Below are 13,705 nucleotides of genomic sequence, written 5' to 3'. Positions count from 1 at the left end.
TAAGTATATAGGGAGGTGAGGGGGACATTTTTTTTAGCTTTAGGCTACTTTAACAATCAAAGCACCCAGGTGTCGGTGGTAAAGCGCCGCTATTTTTAGTAGCGCTTTTTGGCTGCCATCGGGGTGCTTTTAACCTCTGCTAGCAGCCGAAAAAGGGTTAAAAGTGCCGCTGCATCGTCGCTTTGCCGGCGGTTCAGCGGTGCTACACATTGATTTCAATAGGCAGGGGCGCTTTACAAACACTGAGTTCGCCACTCCTAAAGTGCTGCAAAGAAGCTGCTGGCAGGAGTTTTCTTGACGCCCTGCCAGCGCAGCGCCCCAGTGTGAAAGTACTCGGGCTTTCACACTGGGTTTTCAGCTGAGGCTTTTTTCAGGCGCTGTAAGGTAAAGAAATGTGTTGCCTTTAGAACCACTTTAAGCATTTGACTGATCCTGATCATACATCAGTATTCATCAGTGTGCAGCCAGACTGAGGGGCCTAAGCGGCCAGTCTGTTTATGGCCCAGGTATGTCTGTAAATGTGCTTCCATTAAAATAACCGAATAATCCCTCAAGTGGTTGCTTTCCTTTATTGCATATATGGCTACATATCAATTATATTATGTACAATACTGTTTTGAGTCAGAGCTATAACAATAAGAAATGTTTCACTAGGGAGCAATCAGTTATAATGCTAAGCACTTTCTTTCAGAGGCACAAGAATAAATTGCATGAGGTCAGTGGGATATCCCACCTGTATTTAATCTATCATGTCTTGTTACTCCTTGTCTTAATAGTTCACACTGTTCTTGCCATGTGAGGATTAGGCCTGTGAGTGTTTTCTGGCCTTACTGGATAATCACCTAACAACTCCAATTGTTTTATATTAACTATATTTATAGGACATTAATCTTCAGTGTATTGAATAGCAGATTCATATCACCACAAATGGAAGCAGATGTTCGGAGCTGAATCTCAGCTTGGCAGCTATTGTTCTCTATGGTATGTAGAGAGAAGAACCGTGTGATGTCTCTCCCTACACATTCCTCCATATTATTGTGTTGAGACATTTTATACAATCACATTCAATTATCTAAAGCGCAACTTGTGTCGACGTGGAACATATGAAATGTATTATAGTTGGGGCATTGTTTTTCATTGTGACACTCTTTGATAGACTATACAAGAGATCTTTACAGGTTTTACTGTCCATTATTGTTTATGGTGTGCCGTTCATCAGTTATTGACTGAACAACATAGCAGATCTATCCCTAAGCTACATTAGCCCATGTTCTACCAGCTATTTGTGATTACAGGTCTTGTCTGACTGAAAACAAGATATTATTTCTACAATAATATGCTGTATAAACCATACATTTAATTGAACTTAGCTCTCTACTTCATCACATCAACTTCAACATACAGTGGAACCTTGAATTGCGAGTAATGTGGTTAACGAGTGTTTCGCAATACAAGCAATTTTTTTTTCTTAAATTCTGACTCGGTTTGCGAGCAGGATTCAAGCCTCTGCGGTGTGCAGTATCGCATTTGGCCAGAGGTGTGGGGGTCGCCGGTGACACTCAGAGCCATTCAGAGCAGTTCGTAGCCGCTCGTAAATTCTCCGTTCTTGTGTGTTTCCGAGCCTTTCTGGGGTTTCCAAATGCATCCGAGCAGTCTCCAAGTATTTCAGAGTCTCTCTGGTGCACCCCCACTTTATTTTAAATAGATTTTTTTTCCTGATTCAGACCAGAGCGGGAATATCTATACATACTCTGTTCCCTGTATATCATCTAATGGCATTTTAAAGGGGTTCTAAAGCCTAAACAAAACAAAATGTTTACCTTATAGTGATTGTAAAGTCTTGTTTTTTTCCCCTATAAAAATAACAAGCATGTTATACTTACCTGCTCTGTTGCAGTGGATATGCACAGAGCAGCCTGGATCCTCTCCTTCTCGGGTCCCTCTTCTGTGCTCCTGGCCCCACCCTCCTGTTCAGTGCCCCTACAGCAAGAAGCTTGCTATGGGTACACCCAAGCTAAGTCACAGCTCTCTGTGTCTATTCAGACACGGAGCCCCGACCTGGCCCTGATTTGTGCTACGACTATTTACTAGCTGCGTTTGGGTTTTTTAGGCCATATCGCAGAATTTTTTTTCTTTTTATTCTCCTTATCCTGGCCACTTTTTTTCCAGTGTCCCAAGCTTCCCTGGCCAGTTTACCACTTTTCCCGGTCTGCATGAACTCAGCCTCCAGCTCTCCTTGTCATCAGGTAGAGCTGGAGGGAGAACATGCAGACATGAGGCCTTCAGGTGCCCTGCCGTGCCGAGAGTGAAGGAGCAGCAAATCTGGGGATAGCATGTTGATAAAATGCAGAAGGAAAAGGCAGCACAGCAAGCCAGTTTCAATAGAGTGCATGGTGCTACATGAAAAGCAGCATCCCACATTGTTCCTGCAAGTGTGTACACCCCAATGGCCATTTGACTTGCATCTTGCAGTTCTTACTTCTTGCCGTTCCTCATCATGTCCCTACTTTACCCCAATTGTTCTCCTGCATTGTTACACTGCTCTTCCAATGGTTACTACAAGCGAGTGTGCTGACACACATAGCACAGGTATGTTCTACTGTTGTCATCATCAGGCAAGCCTCCATTGGGGATTATATAATGATGTACAGCAGTTACTGAAGTGCATGCATGTAGACAGGAAGAGGCTGCAAAAAGGCTGAAGGAAATTAGTTGTTCCGATATGCATATGCAAAAACAGTTTTTTGTTTATTTAAAAACAATATATATATATAAATAAGGATAAAAGAAAACCAGCCCTGTAAAAGACCATTTATGCTCCTTTTCTTGAAACACCACTACTTCACTGTTCCCCAACCATTCTAGGTATTCTACACTTCAGGGAGTGTGAATATATGCTCCTCCTGCCACACGCAGGGTTCTTTCCTTTGACTTGTATGTCACTACATGTACAGTACAAGCCTGAGGACAAGAACCACTGTGTTCATCTGGAGGAACAGATAATTTACCCACTGGAAAAAAGTCTAATGCCCCGTACACACGATTAGAATTTCTGTTGGAAAAACCTTGGATTGTTTTTCCGACGGAATTCTGCTCAAGCTTGGATTGCATACACACGGTCACACAAAAGTTCTCTGAGCTTTCGTCCGTCAAGAACGCAGTGACGTACAACAATACAACGAGCCGAGATAATGAAGTTCAATGCTTCTGAGCATGCGTCAAATTGTTTCCGAGCATGCATCAGAATTTTGCGCATTGAAATTGCTACAGACTATCGGAATTTTTTCCATCAGAAAAAATTGAGTACCAGCTCTCAATCTTTTTCTGGAGGAAATTCCGACAGCAAAAGTCCGATGGATCCTATATACGGTCGGAATTTCCGTTCAAAAGCTCACATCGGACTTTTGCTGTCGGAATTTCCGATAGTGTGTACGGGGCATTATACCTACAGTGGCCAGGAAACGGTGAAACAACGGCACTTCAAGACGAGGACTACCGGAAAGGTAGGTATGAATGGGCTTCTTTTATAAGTGATCCTATTAAACAAAATAAATAGCAGTCAGTTAGGGGTTACATGTACGGTAAAGGATGTTGACATTAAACTAGTTATTCTTTAAAGTCAGCTTCATATTGCTATATTTTTCTGATACCCTGCAGATAAATTACAGGTTATTGCCTAATACTTACTGTATAACTTTTATTACAGTGATTAAGGTCTGTAATCTTTTAAATATTCTACAGCAATGATAAGCATTGTTAATTTATACTAACCTTGCTTCGGTATGTAATGTAATGCACATTCTGCTTAAACTAAGTGTTATCCTATAGTACTCAAGAGAGACACCCCTTTTTGTTATGGAATAAATAACTAACTTATTGGAGTTAATGTGACATTAGAGCTACAAGCATTCTTTGTGTTCATTAATTAAAACATTGAGTTTTATTGTTATTACCTGGAATATATAGATATATTACCTCATTTTTAGTATAGTTCAAGAAGCAGGAAGCAATATAATTAGTAGGACAATACTCGAATGTTCCTGTCTTGTGATTGGGAGATTTTAATATCTTAGGGGATAAACAGCTAGATGAACTAAGTGTTATCTTCACCTTGAGCCAAGTTAAAGAATTGTCTCTTTTAAATTGATTGTACATCCAGTGAGCAAAGCCGGTATCTTTTTCACAGCTAATTGGGTGCATTTACCTTTGCAAATACCTTGGTGATTCATAACAACTGATGTGAAGAATCATTGACATTACCCAGGACAATAGATGTATTCATTTGTAGCCTTGCAGCTGCTGAAGATGCCTTTCTCATGCTTCTAATCACCATCCTTTTCTGTTGTTACCTGTCATTTTTAAAAGATCCAGCGGAAATACTGTCCTTCTCAGTGTACCATTAATGCAACAATAATTAAGGGGATATAACTTTATTTTAGGCGGAGATGCACTTTTTTCTTATTTTCTTCAAAACCGTGTACTGCTCAATAAACAAAAAGAACAAGAATGTAGAAATTGCATGCAATTGAAATTGTTCATGAAGGGAAAAGCAGCAAGCTCACTTTGACGCCTCCCTGCATATACTGTATATGCTGTACTCTTCAGTATCACAATTTTGTTTCTTTATTATAGTTTATCATATTATTCAGAATTACTTGGTATAATTTTTATTTGAAAACCTAAAAACTTTGGCACATTTTTTTCTAGATGTGAAAAGGTTAAGATGGCTTAAACATTTTAGTTTTGAGTAAAGTTGGAAAACAATTACTGTATTTATTGGCGTATAACACTCACTTTTTTACCCTGAAAATAGAGGGTAAACTGTGCCTTATACGCAGGGGCTGTGGAAAGTTTTTTTCCTGAAAAACCAAAGTGTACGTTCGTGAATCGGCGTAACTAGTCATTCGCATATTCTACGCCGACCGCAATGGAATCGCCACCTAGCGGCCGGCCTAGAATTGCAGCCTTCGATCCGACGGTGTAAGTCACTTACACCTGTCGGATCTTAGGGAGATCTATGCGTAACCTGATTCTATGAATCAGGCGCATAGATACGACCTTCGTATCTCAGAGATACGACGGCGTATCAGGAGATACGCCGTCGTATCTCTTTTATGAATCTGGCCCAGGGTGCGTGTTATATGCCTGTGCGTGTTATACACCGATAAATACGGTAAATCTCCTGCTTTTTTTCCTGGTGACCATCATAGGAACTCATGTGTAATCCTTTGATTGGAAACATAGCTTTCCACTTGCTGATATTCACTCTCATTTCTCTATCCTGCTACTCTGTTGCTCTGATTTTATATACCTGAACCTTCTAGGTGTAGAGTAGCATATGTGGCCTCTTCCTTAGATGTAGCGCTTGAGCATGAGCGGCCAATCTCTGCTGCCATGTCATAGCAGTAGGAATGATTACTCGTTTGTAGACTCCGGATCCACCTGACATAAATCTTAGATAGAGTGTGGACTTTTGGTTCATAGGAGTGGCAGGAAAGTAAGCATTCATGTGTGGATGATTGTTCTTATAAGAGAACCCATTACTTTCCCCCTGAATGGGAAAAGTGGCAGAAGTGTTTTAAAATTGAAGAGAGGAATAAAGTTTGGCTTGATCCAACTTTACTTAAAATGTTTCCACAAAAATGCCCCCGGAGCATATGATAACAGCAAATTGAGTTTTGGTCATTGGTATTCAAAATTTGTGTTTCTATAAAAAAAAATAAAAAAAAATTGATTGACAGACAAATATATATTTGTATTTTTTTTTACAGATGATTGGCTGTGATGATTTCCTGGGATCTGATAAAGTGGTTGACAAGTGTGGAGTTTGTGGCGGAGATAACACAGCATGTAAAGTTGTATCAGGAGTCTTCAAGCATATTTTAACAAAAGTTGGTTATCATAAAATTGTGGAAATTCCAGAAGGAGCCACGAAAATTAATGTTACAGAGATGGCAAAAAGCAATAACTACTTAGGTAAGTGATATTCCTTTAAATGTAAATTAGGGTAATAGTCTGTTCTTTTTCTGGCGCCTAAAGCTGGCCATACACAGATCAAATTTCAGTTGCTTCTTGCTGAATCGGCTGAAACTTTATCTGTAGATGGCAATGCTGGCACCACCAGGCTTGACGTGCTTAAATCTGAAGATTGAAAGAGCCAGGCAGAGAAACTGGAGTGTTGCCTGAAGTCTTTGCAATAAATACAATTTTTAACTTTCATAAATATTATTCAGAAAAACATGAGATGAGTGCAAATGTGTTGCTGTGGGTTGCTGCACTTTTTTTTTTTTGCTTTGTCTTATTAAAAAAAAAAAGTCAACAACATTTATCCAGAAGAGGAAATTAACCTTTATCATTGTAGTATAGTACCAAAGATTCTGTTTTCTATTTGGTAGAATGGTTTCCCCAATTCATTTAGGAGTAAGGGTACCTCCTGCTGAGATGTAAAGGTTGAAGGGTTTGTAAAGTTCCTTTAACCACTTGCCAACCGCCGTGCGCCTATTTACGTCGACAGAATGGCACGGGCAGGCAGATTGGCGTACAGGTACGTCCATTTGAATCTGCCACCCAACTCAATGTTCCAGGGAGTCCCGTGATTGCGGTCGGCTTTCCCCTATTCTGTCTAGTGACACTGTCACTGATGACAGTTCTCTGTGATGAGAAACAGTTATTAGTGACATGTCACATGGAGCCACGCCCCCTAACAGTAAGAATTACTTCCTAGGGAACACTTAACCCCTGCAGCGCCACCTAGTGGTTAACCCCGTCTCTGCCAGTGTAATTTTTACAGTAATCAGTGCATTTTTATAGCACTGATCGCTGTATAAATGACAAAGGTCCCAAAATGGTATCAAAGGTGTCCGATGCATCCGCCATAATGTCACAGTCACGATAAATATCGCTGATCGCCACCATAACTAGTAAAACAAATATTAATAAAAATGCCATAAAACAGTGACCTATTTTGTAGAAGCTATAACTTTTGAGCAAACCAATCAATAAACACTTATTGCAATTTATTTGACCAAAAATATGTAGAAGAATACGTATCAGCCTAAACTGTGGAAAAAAAAATTTTTTTTATATATATTTTTTTGGAGATATGTATTATAGCAAAAAAGTAAAAAATGTCGCTCTTTTTTTTGTTTATAGCGCAAAAAATAAAAATTACAGAGGTGATCAAATACTACCAAAAAAAGCTCTATTTGTGGGAAAAATAGGATGTCAATTTTGTTTGGGAGCCACATCACGCGGCCGCACAATTGTCAGTTAAAGCAAAGCAGTGCCGAATCGCAAAAAGTGGCCCAGTCTTTAACCACCAAAATGGTCCGGGGCTTAAGCGGTTAAGCTAGTGCATTGTTGGTTCACTTACCTTTTCTTTCGATTTCCCTTCTAAATGTTTTTTTTCTTTGTCTGAATTTCTCACTTCCCGTTTCTCCTCATTAAAGCGGAGTTCCGGCCACAATTTCACTTTTTAAATATAAATACCCCTGTAATACACAAGCTTAATGTATTCTAGTAAAGTTAGTCTGTAAACTAAAGTCCATTTTGTTAGGTTGTTACAGCATTTAGACACTTTATAAAATAGAAATTGACTGAGGCCATCTTAAGTGTGGGCATCATGAAGCCAGACTGTATGACTTCCTGGATTTCAGCCTTGCAAATCTCGCACATGCTCAGTGCTGCACAAGCAGTGTCAGATCAGGTTTCAGCACCTGTGCTGTCCAAGTCACATGATTCTTTGAGACTGGGGAATGCACAGACTCCTGGAAAGTTACACCCACTACATTCCCAGGAGTCTGTGCGGTGTAGGTTAGGAAGCATTAAGCACCTAGGTGCAGGAAGTGGGACGATTAACTATTCTGCCTAGCAACAACACTTTGAAGGCATCTAAAAAAAAAAAAAATTTAGTAAAGGACTAATGACATTTTTTTAAAACTACTGATGTAATGTTATATTTATGGGTGGAACTCCACTTTAAGCTTGCCCCCATCATCCATGGGGGTTAGTCAGCCAGAACAGCTTACTGAGGAGGAACAGGAAGTGAGAAATTCAGACAAAGAAAACAAAGAAAGAAAACATTTAGAAGGGAAATCGAAGGAAAGAGTAAGTGAACCAACAATGCACTAGCTTAAAGGAACCTATTTAGAAAATAAGAAACAAACCTTTACAACCCCATTAAAGGTAAAAACGCTCTCAATATAGTCTAAGATAACTAAGCTTTCCATGTGAGTGCTCAGTGGAGTTCCTATTCTAGTGGGGACGTGAACTGTTGACTGTTTTAAAAGACTTTTGAAGAAGGGCTGCTAAGTAGCATGAAATGTTCTAACCAGAGTTGAGTTACTGTACTCATTCAAGAGCATGCCTAATCTGACAATAAATATATTTGTCTTGCCTTTGAGAAAATGTCCTGATCATGCTAATGAGTGAATGTCTATTGAGCTCCTAAAAAAGAAGGTAAGAGGCCTTCAGTAATGAGTAATGAGACCAATTGCTGGTTCATGTCTGGAACTGTTTCCCAGATGCCACCACACAGAGACTGTTGGATACTGCAAGATGTAGCCCAAGGCAGTCCAAAGGCTCACAGTGGTGTCTCAGAAGATATACTGTAATTGTGTGTTAAAGCATATGTGATGAATTCCCTTTTTCTTTCTTCATGAGTCCCTCTGGAATGGACATAAATGTCTTTCATGCTCTAGGAATGAGCCTTTACAATTTGAATATTTCTATATGCTGTGCACAAATTAACATGTGGTTTTATAAGCAAACCATATTGGAATGGGCATTTAAGTTAAAGGCCCAGATTCACAGAGAGCAAGGCGCACATTACGCCGCAGTAGAGCAAACACTGCACGCCACGCCAACGTAGCGCGGAGAGGCAAGCATTGCATTCAGCAAGCGAGTGCTCCCAACGCTGCGCCAGAGTGGCATAGGTTTCGAAGGCGCACGCTGGCGTAGGTGGAAGTGGGCGTCACCCCATGCAAATGATGGGCCGAGCGCCAGACATGTACATATCACGAACTGCGCATGCGCCGTTACGTGGACGCATACACAGCACCCCCCTGCGCCTGCTCACAACCATGCCGGCACAACTGCCTAAGCTACGTCGGATCACCACGTACGCCGTGAACATAACGTACGCCCAGCCAGACACACGTCCAACGCACAATGCGCCGGCTTGTGTTCCCTGGTGCAGACCTGTGCATGCCTGTTGCCGGGTTGCACCTCATGTATGGGGAATAACTGTACGCCGGACGCACAACTTACGCGCATCTCACGTACCATGCGCCGGGCATACACACGTTCGTGAATCGGCGTATTTCCCTCATTTGCATGTCTGAGTGGCTAATCAATGGGAGCGGCACCATGCGCCCAGCACATATATGCTACATCTCTTCTCCATTAAAGCTTCTTACCTGCCTGTCCGCAGTTTACACAGCTCACTGTACAATTTTGGCATCTGCTAAGATGAATGAACTGACGTAATTTCAGCCTGACCAATGAAAACAACCAAGGTTCGTTATTGTAGGACTGTGGCTAGCCGGTCTTACTATTCCATAGCAAGGCGCTGTAACTGCAATAACGTTTACCTGGTAGGGAAACCACCTGTTACAGATCAGGGCACAGAAGGTATAAGGATGAGGCAGACTGGACTATAAGAACATTCTTAAGCCTGGTACACATGATCAGATTTTCCTGCAGAAAAAGCATAGGACCTTTGTCTGAAGGCCGTTGGCTATGAACTTGCCTTGCATACAAATGGCAAAGAATTGTCGGCCAACAAACATGAAACTACATGGTTTTTCAGCTCTTTAGCGCCACCCTTTGGGCACGTTCTGCGAATGTTGTGTTATGGTTAGCATTGATTCTGAGCATGCCTGTTTGTACTTTGGTGTTTTGTATTAAGGACTTCTGTACACAGGATCGGATAATTCCGACAACAGCCTGCCATCACACAATTCCCGTTGGAAAATCCGATCGTGTGTATGGGCCTTTAGACATCAACTAGCATGGTGAACCCATCGACACACATGTAGCCACCTAGTACAGCACACATACATGGCACTAAATCTAACAAATGTTTCCCCAATACCACCAGCCACCTCAGGAGGAAGTTAGCTGAACACACACAGAGAGATGCAAATCTTGCACAAATTCTGGTGCATTTTAAAGCTGGCCATAGACAGATCAAAATGTGTTTGGTTCAGTAGGAACCCTCCATATTTTGATCCGTCATTGGGCAGGCTGGTTGTACTGAAGTTGATCCATCCATCGACTTCAGTACAACCAGCATGTCAGGTTGTTTTTTTAGTGTGATCACTGCCGGCAATTAAAGCAGTGATCATTGTATTGTGACGGCTGGAAAACGTCCTGCTGTCAGAATAGAATAGCTGTGCAGGAGGGATTCCTCCATCAACACTGAATGTGTTGATGGGGGAATTTAGCAATTTTCTTTCCTTCAAGAAGAAGTAAACCCTGATGGGTATTACTTCTGCTTTATTCTCCTGCAAAGTAAAAGCATAATGGGCTAGTATGAATACTAGCCCATTATGTGGCACTTACCTGCAAACGAAGCCCGCAATATCCACGATATCCCCTCTTCCTTACGGGGCCGTAGACTATGCGTGGGAGCCACCATTACCAGACACGCTGGGGAAGAAATGGCACGGAGTACTGCTTATTCACTCCGCATGCGCTGATGACATCATCGGCGCACTACAAGGCAAGTATCTCTTAAATGGCGCACGTTTAGGAGATATTTTCAGTACATACAGGTAGGCCTTATTATAGGCTTACCATGATATAAAAATAGGTCAGGGTGATTTACAAACACTTTCAATCTGTGGTTGAAGGAACACACACACACCACTCCTGATTGCTGTTTCTGCTTGTGTTCATCTGAAATTCTGATTCTTAATATCTTACAATGCTGTATACTAGTGTTACTAAACCCACAACAGTAAAATCGGTCTGTATATGCAGTAAAGCATGCTTGTTATGCTCACTTTGGAACCTAAGGGGTTAATACTGTATGTTGTGTTTTATCCTGTCTTTACTGATCCACCCCTTCTTTCACTGACCCAATCCATCTCCAAACAGTACAGAGCCTTGGGGGTATTCTGCACATTTTGGTGTGTATTGCTAGAGAGTTGTTTTTTTTTAAATCAAAGACAGATAAATGCGTACAGGTGAACAGCATGTACAACATACAGACAGAAAACAAAAGGAATTGTAAGGCATACATGTTCCACAATCGGATTTGTGTACCAGAAAAATACAGAAAATGTACAAAAAAGAATCAGGGGATTCCAAGGGAGTAAACTCCATTTATCGCACACGTAACATATCAAACCATAACTTTATGTGCATAAAGAAAAAGGCAACCCTGTCATGTCTGGTACAATAATAAAATCGGTAGCCCGACTTTCAGAGCGAAAGTGGAGAAAAGTGAGAAAAGAAGAAGAAGAGAAGAGAGATTAAAAAAAAGGGGCAGGGGAGAAGAAGGGGGGGAAGGGGGAGGGGAAGTAAGGAAGGGGAATGGAGAATAGCAGAAAAGGGAAGGGAGGGGAAACAGGGGCAGGGAAAGCCTGCTAAATATAGGATCAGAACGGTATACCCCACTCCGTCCTCCCCACCCCCATCCAAAACCCCTAATCAAGCAAACGTATAATTGTTATGTGGTTCACGCATCAATGTGACGTCTAAGTGCGCGCTGATTGAAAATAGAGAGGGTTTTTTTCCTGCATGCGTTCAGCACAGGGCCAATCAGCACTGTCCAGACAGAGGGTCAGGGGTCCTGCAGCTTCATATGAGTCAGTGTAGAATGATAACTCCTCCTACAAGCTTTAACTAGACACTGATAGACGTCATAAGACTGCTATAACTGCTAATGAGAAAGGTGTTTAGCAATTTATATTTACTAAAATAATTGCATTTCCATGTTCTGTGCACTGTGGGAGACCAGATATAGTGAATGCAGGATCCTGAGTTTAGTAAAACTAAATCTCACAAGAAAGAGCAATAGGCCATTTTGAGTCATTTTGGCTGATTTCCTCTGTATGTACATATATTGATATACTAAATCAGTGGAAAATGTACACAAAAGAAATACACAATATTGTGTTTGAATATTCACTTCATTTATCCAACCATGTGCAGATTAAATAACTACACAGTGATTTTCCTCACATGATTGCATAATTGAAGTAAAATGTCATACAAATAATTGTGTGAACATTCTCAACTCCTTTGGTAAATCAGTCTCACTACCTCGGGGTGTACTTCTGCTCCTAAATGTCATTTAACTATGACTATGAATTTCAACTAATTTGACAAAAGAATTGATATAAAAAACACAAATATCTTTACTAGGGCTCCAGCAGTCCACAACAAAACCAGAGCTACAGATCATGGGATCTCAGTACAGCCTGAAAAAGTGGCAGCACAGTACAGCACCATGCTTTATGAACACATGGGAACCACATTGAATTTTTAACATGTTACAAAAAGAGCAATGCCTTTATCTGCCCTGTTAAGCTAGGTTCACACTGTTGCTGGTGGTGTGGCTTGCATTTGTGCAGGTACAATAAGTGGGCTGCTGTACCTGTATTTCCTGCAGTGTGCTCCGGCACCATGTGGTTTCATGCGCATAAAAACATGCAATGTTTTCTTATGCGTGGTGATGCCATTAAGAATTTTGGGCACCCTTGCGCGTCTTCTACAGAGCAGAATGTTTTGGCTTCAGGAATGCGTGCAATTTACACACATTTATGCACCTGCAGTAGTGTGAACCTAGGTCTTGGCCAGGCATCTCCAAACTTTCTAGGCAAGGGGCCAGTGTACTCTCCTTCAGACTTTAAGGGGGTGGGGGGGGGGGTCAGGCTGTGACCAGTGGGAATAGAAAATTCCCAGTCATGGGAGTAATCAATGCCTCATGCATAGTGGCCAGTGGAAGTGGTAGTCATTGGGAGGAGAATAGTGATCCATTATTGGTATTAGCGAGAGGAACAGTATTCCAACATTGTTATTAGTGGAAGATATAGTGACCCCTCATTGGTGTCAGTGGAAGGAATAGTGCCCCATAATTGGTGTCAGTGGAAGGAGTGGTGCCCCATCATTTGTGTCAGTGGAAGGAAACGTGCCCCATCATAATTATTAGTGGGAGGAATAGGGTTCCATCATTTATATTAGTGGAAAAAATTGTGCCATATTGTTGGTGTCAGTGGAAGGAGTAGTGTCCCATCATTGTGTCAGTGGAAGGAATATTGTCCCATCATTGGGGTCAGTGGAAGGAATAGTGCCCTATAATTGGTGTCAGTGGGAGGAATAGTGTTTCATCATTCATAGTAATAGTAGAAGGAATAGTACCCCATTGTTGGTGTCAGTTGGAGGAATAGTGCTCCACCATTGGTGTCAGTAGGAGGAATATTGTTCCATTGTGTATATTAGTGGAAGGAATAGTGCCCCATCATTGGTGTCAGTGGGAGGAATAGTGCTCTATCACTGGTGTCAGTGGGAGGAATAGTGCTCCATAATTGGTGTCAGTGGGAGGAATAGTGCCCCAAGGGCCAGATAAAGGTAAGCAAAGGGCAAAATCTGGCACACAGACTCAGTTTGGAGACCACTGCTTTAGGGTAATGCACTGGAAACAGTACTTTATATTTTTTTAAATGAGCATCCATATAGCAGTGGTGTAAAACAGTTC

The 13,705-nt window shown here is 41.4% G+C and overlaps 1 protein-coding gene across 2 annotated transcripts in view; it reads left to right on the top strand.

Annotated features, from left to right (window-relative positions):
- Positions 1-13,705, top strand: part of THSD4 (thrombospondin type 1 domain containing 4) — an 894,854-nt gene that overhangs the window by 789,416 nt on the left and 91,733 nt on the right. For both annotated transcript variants that reach the window (XM_040342787.1, XM_040342788.1), the window contains one exon: positions 5,772-5,976. In XM_040342787.1, the coding sequence (XP_040198721.1) occupies positions 5,772-5,976 (205 nt within the window). The remainder of the gene's footprint in view (positions 1-5,771; positions 5,977-13,705) is intronic.

This window comes from Rana temporaria, chromosome 3 (genome assembly GCF_905171775.1).
Source record: "Rana temporaria chromosome 3, aRanTem1.1, whole genome shotgun sequence".
Taxonomy (NCBI): domain Eukaryota; kingdom Metazoa; phylum Chordata; class Amphibia; order Anura; family Ranidae; genus Rana; species Rana temporaria.
The sequence above is the reverse complement of the archived record's forward strand: the minus strand, read 5'-3'. Positions and strand labels throughout refer to the sequence as shown.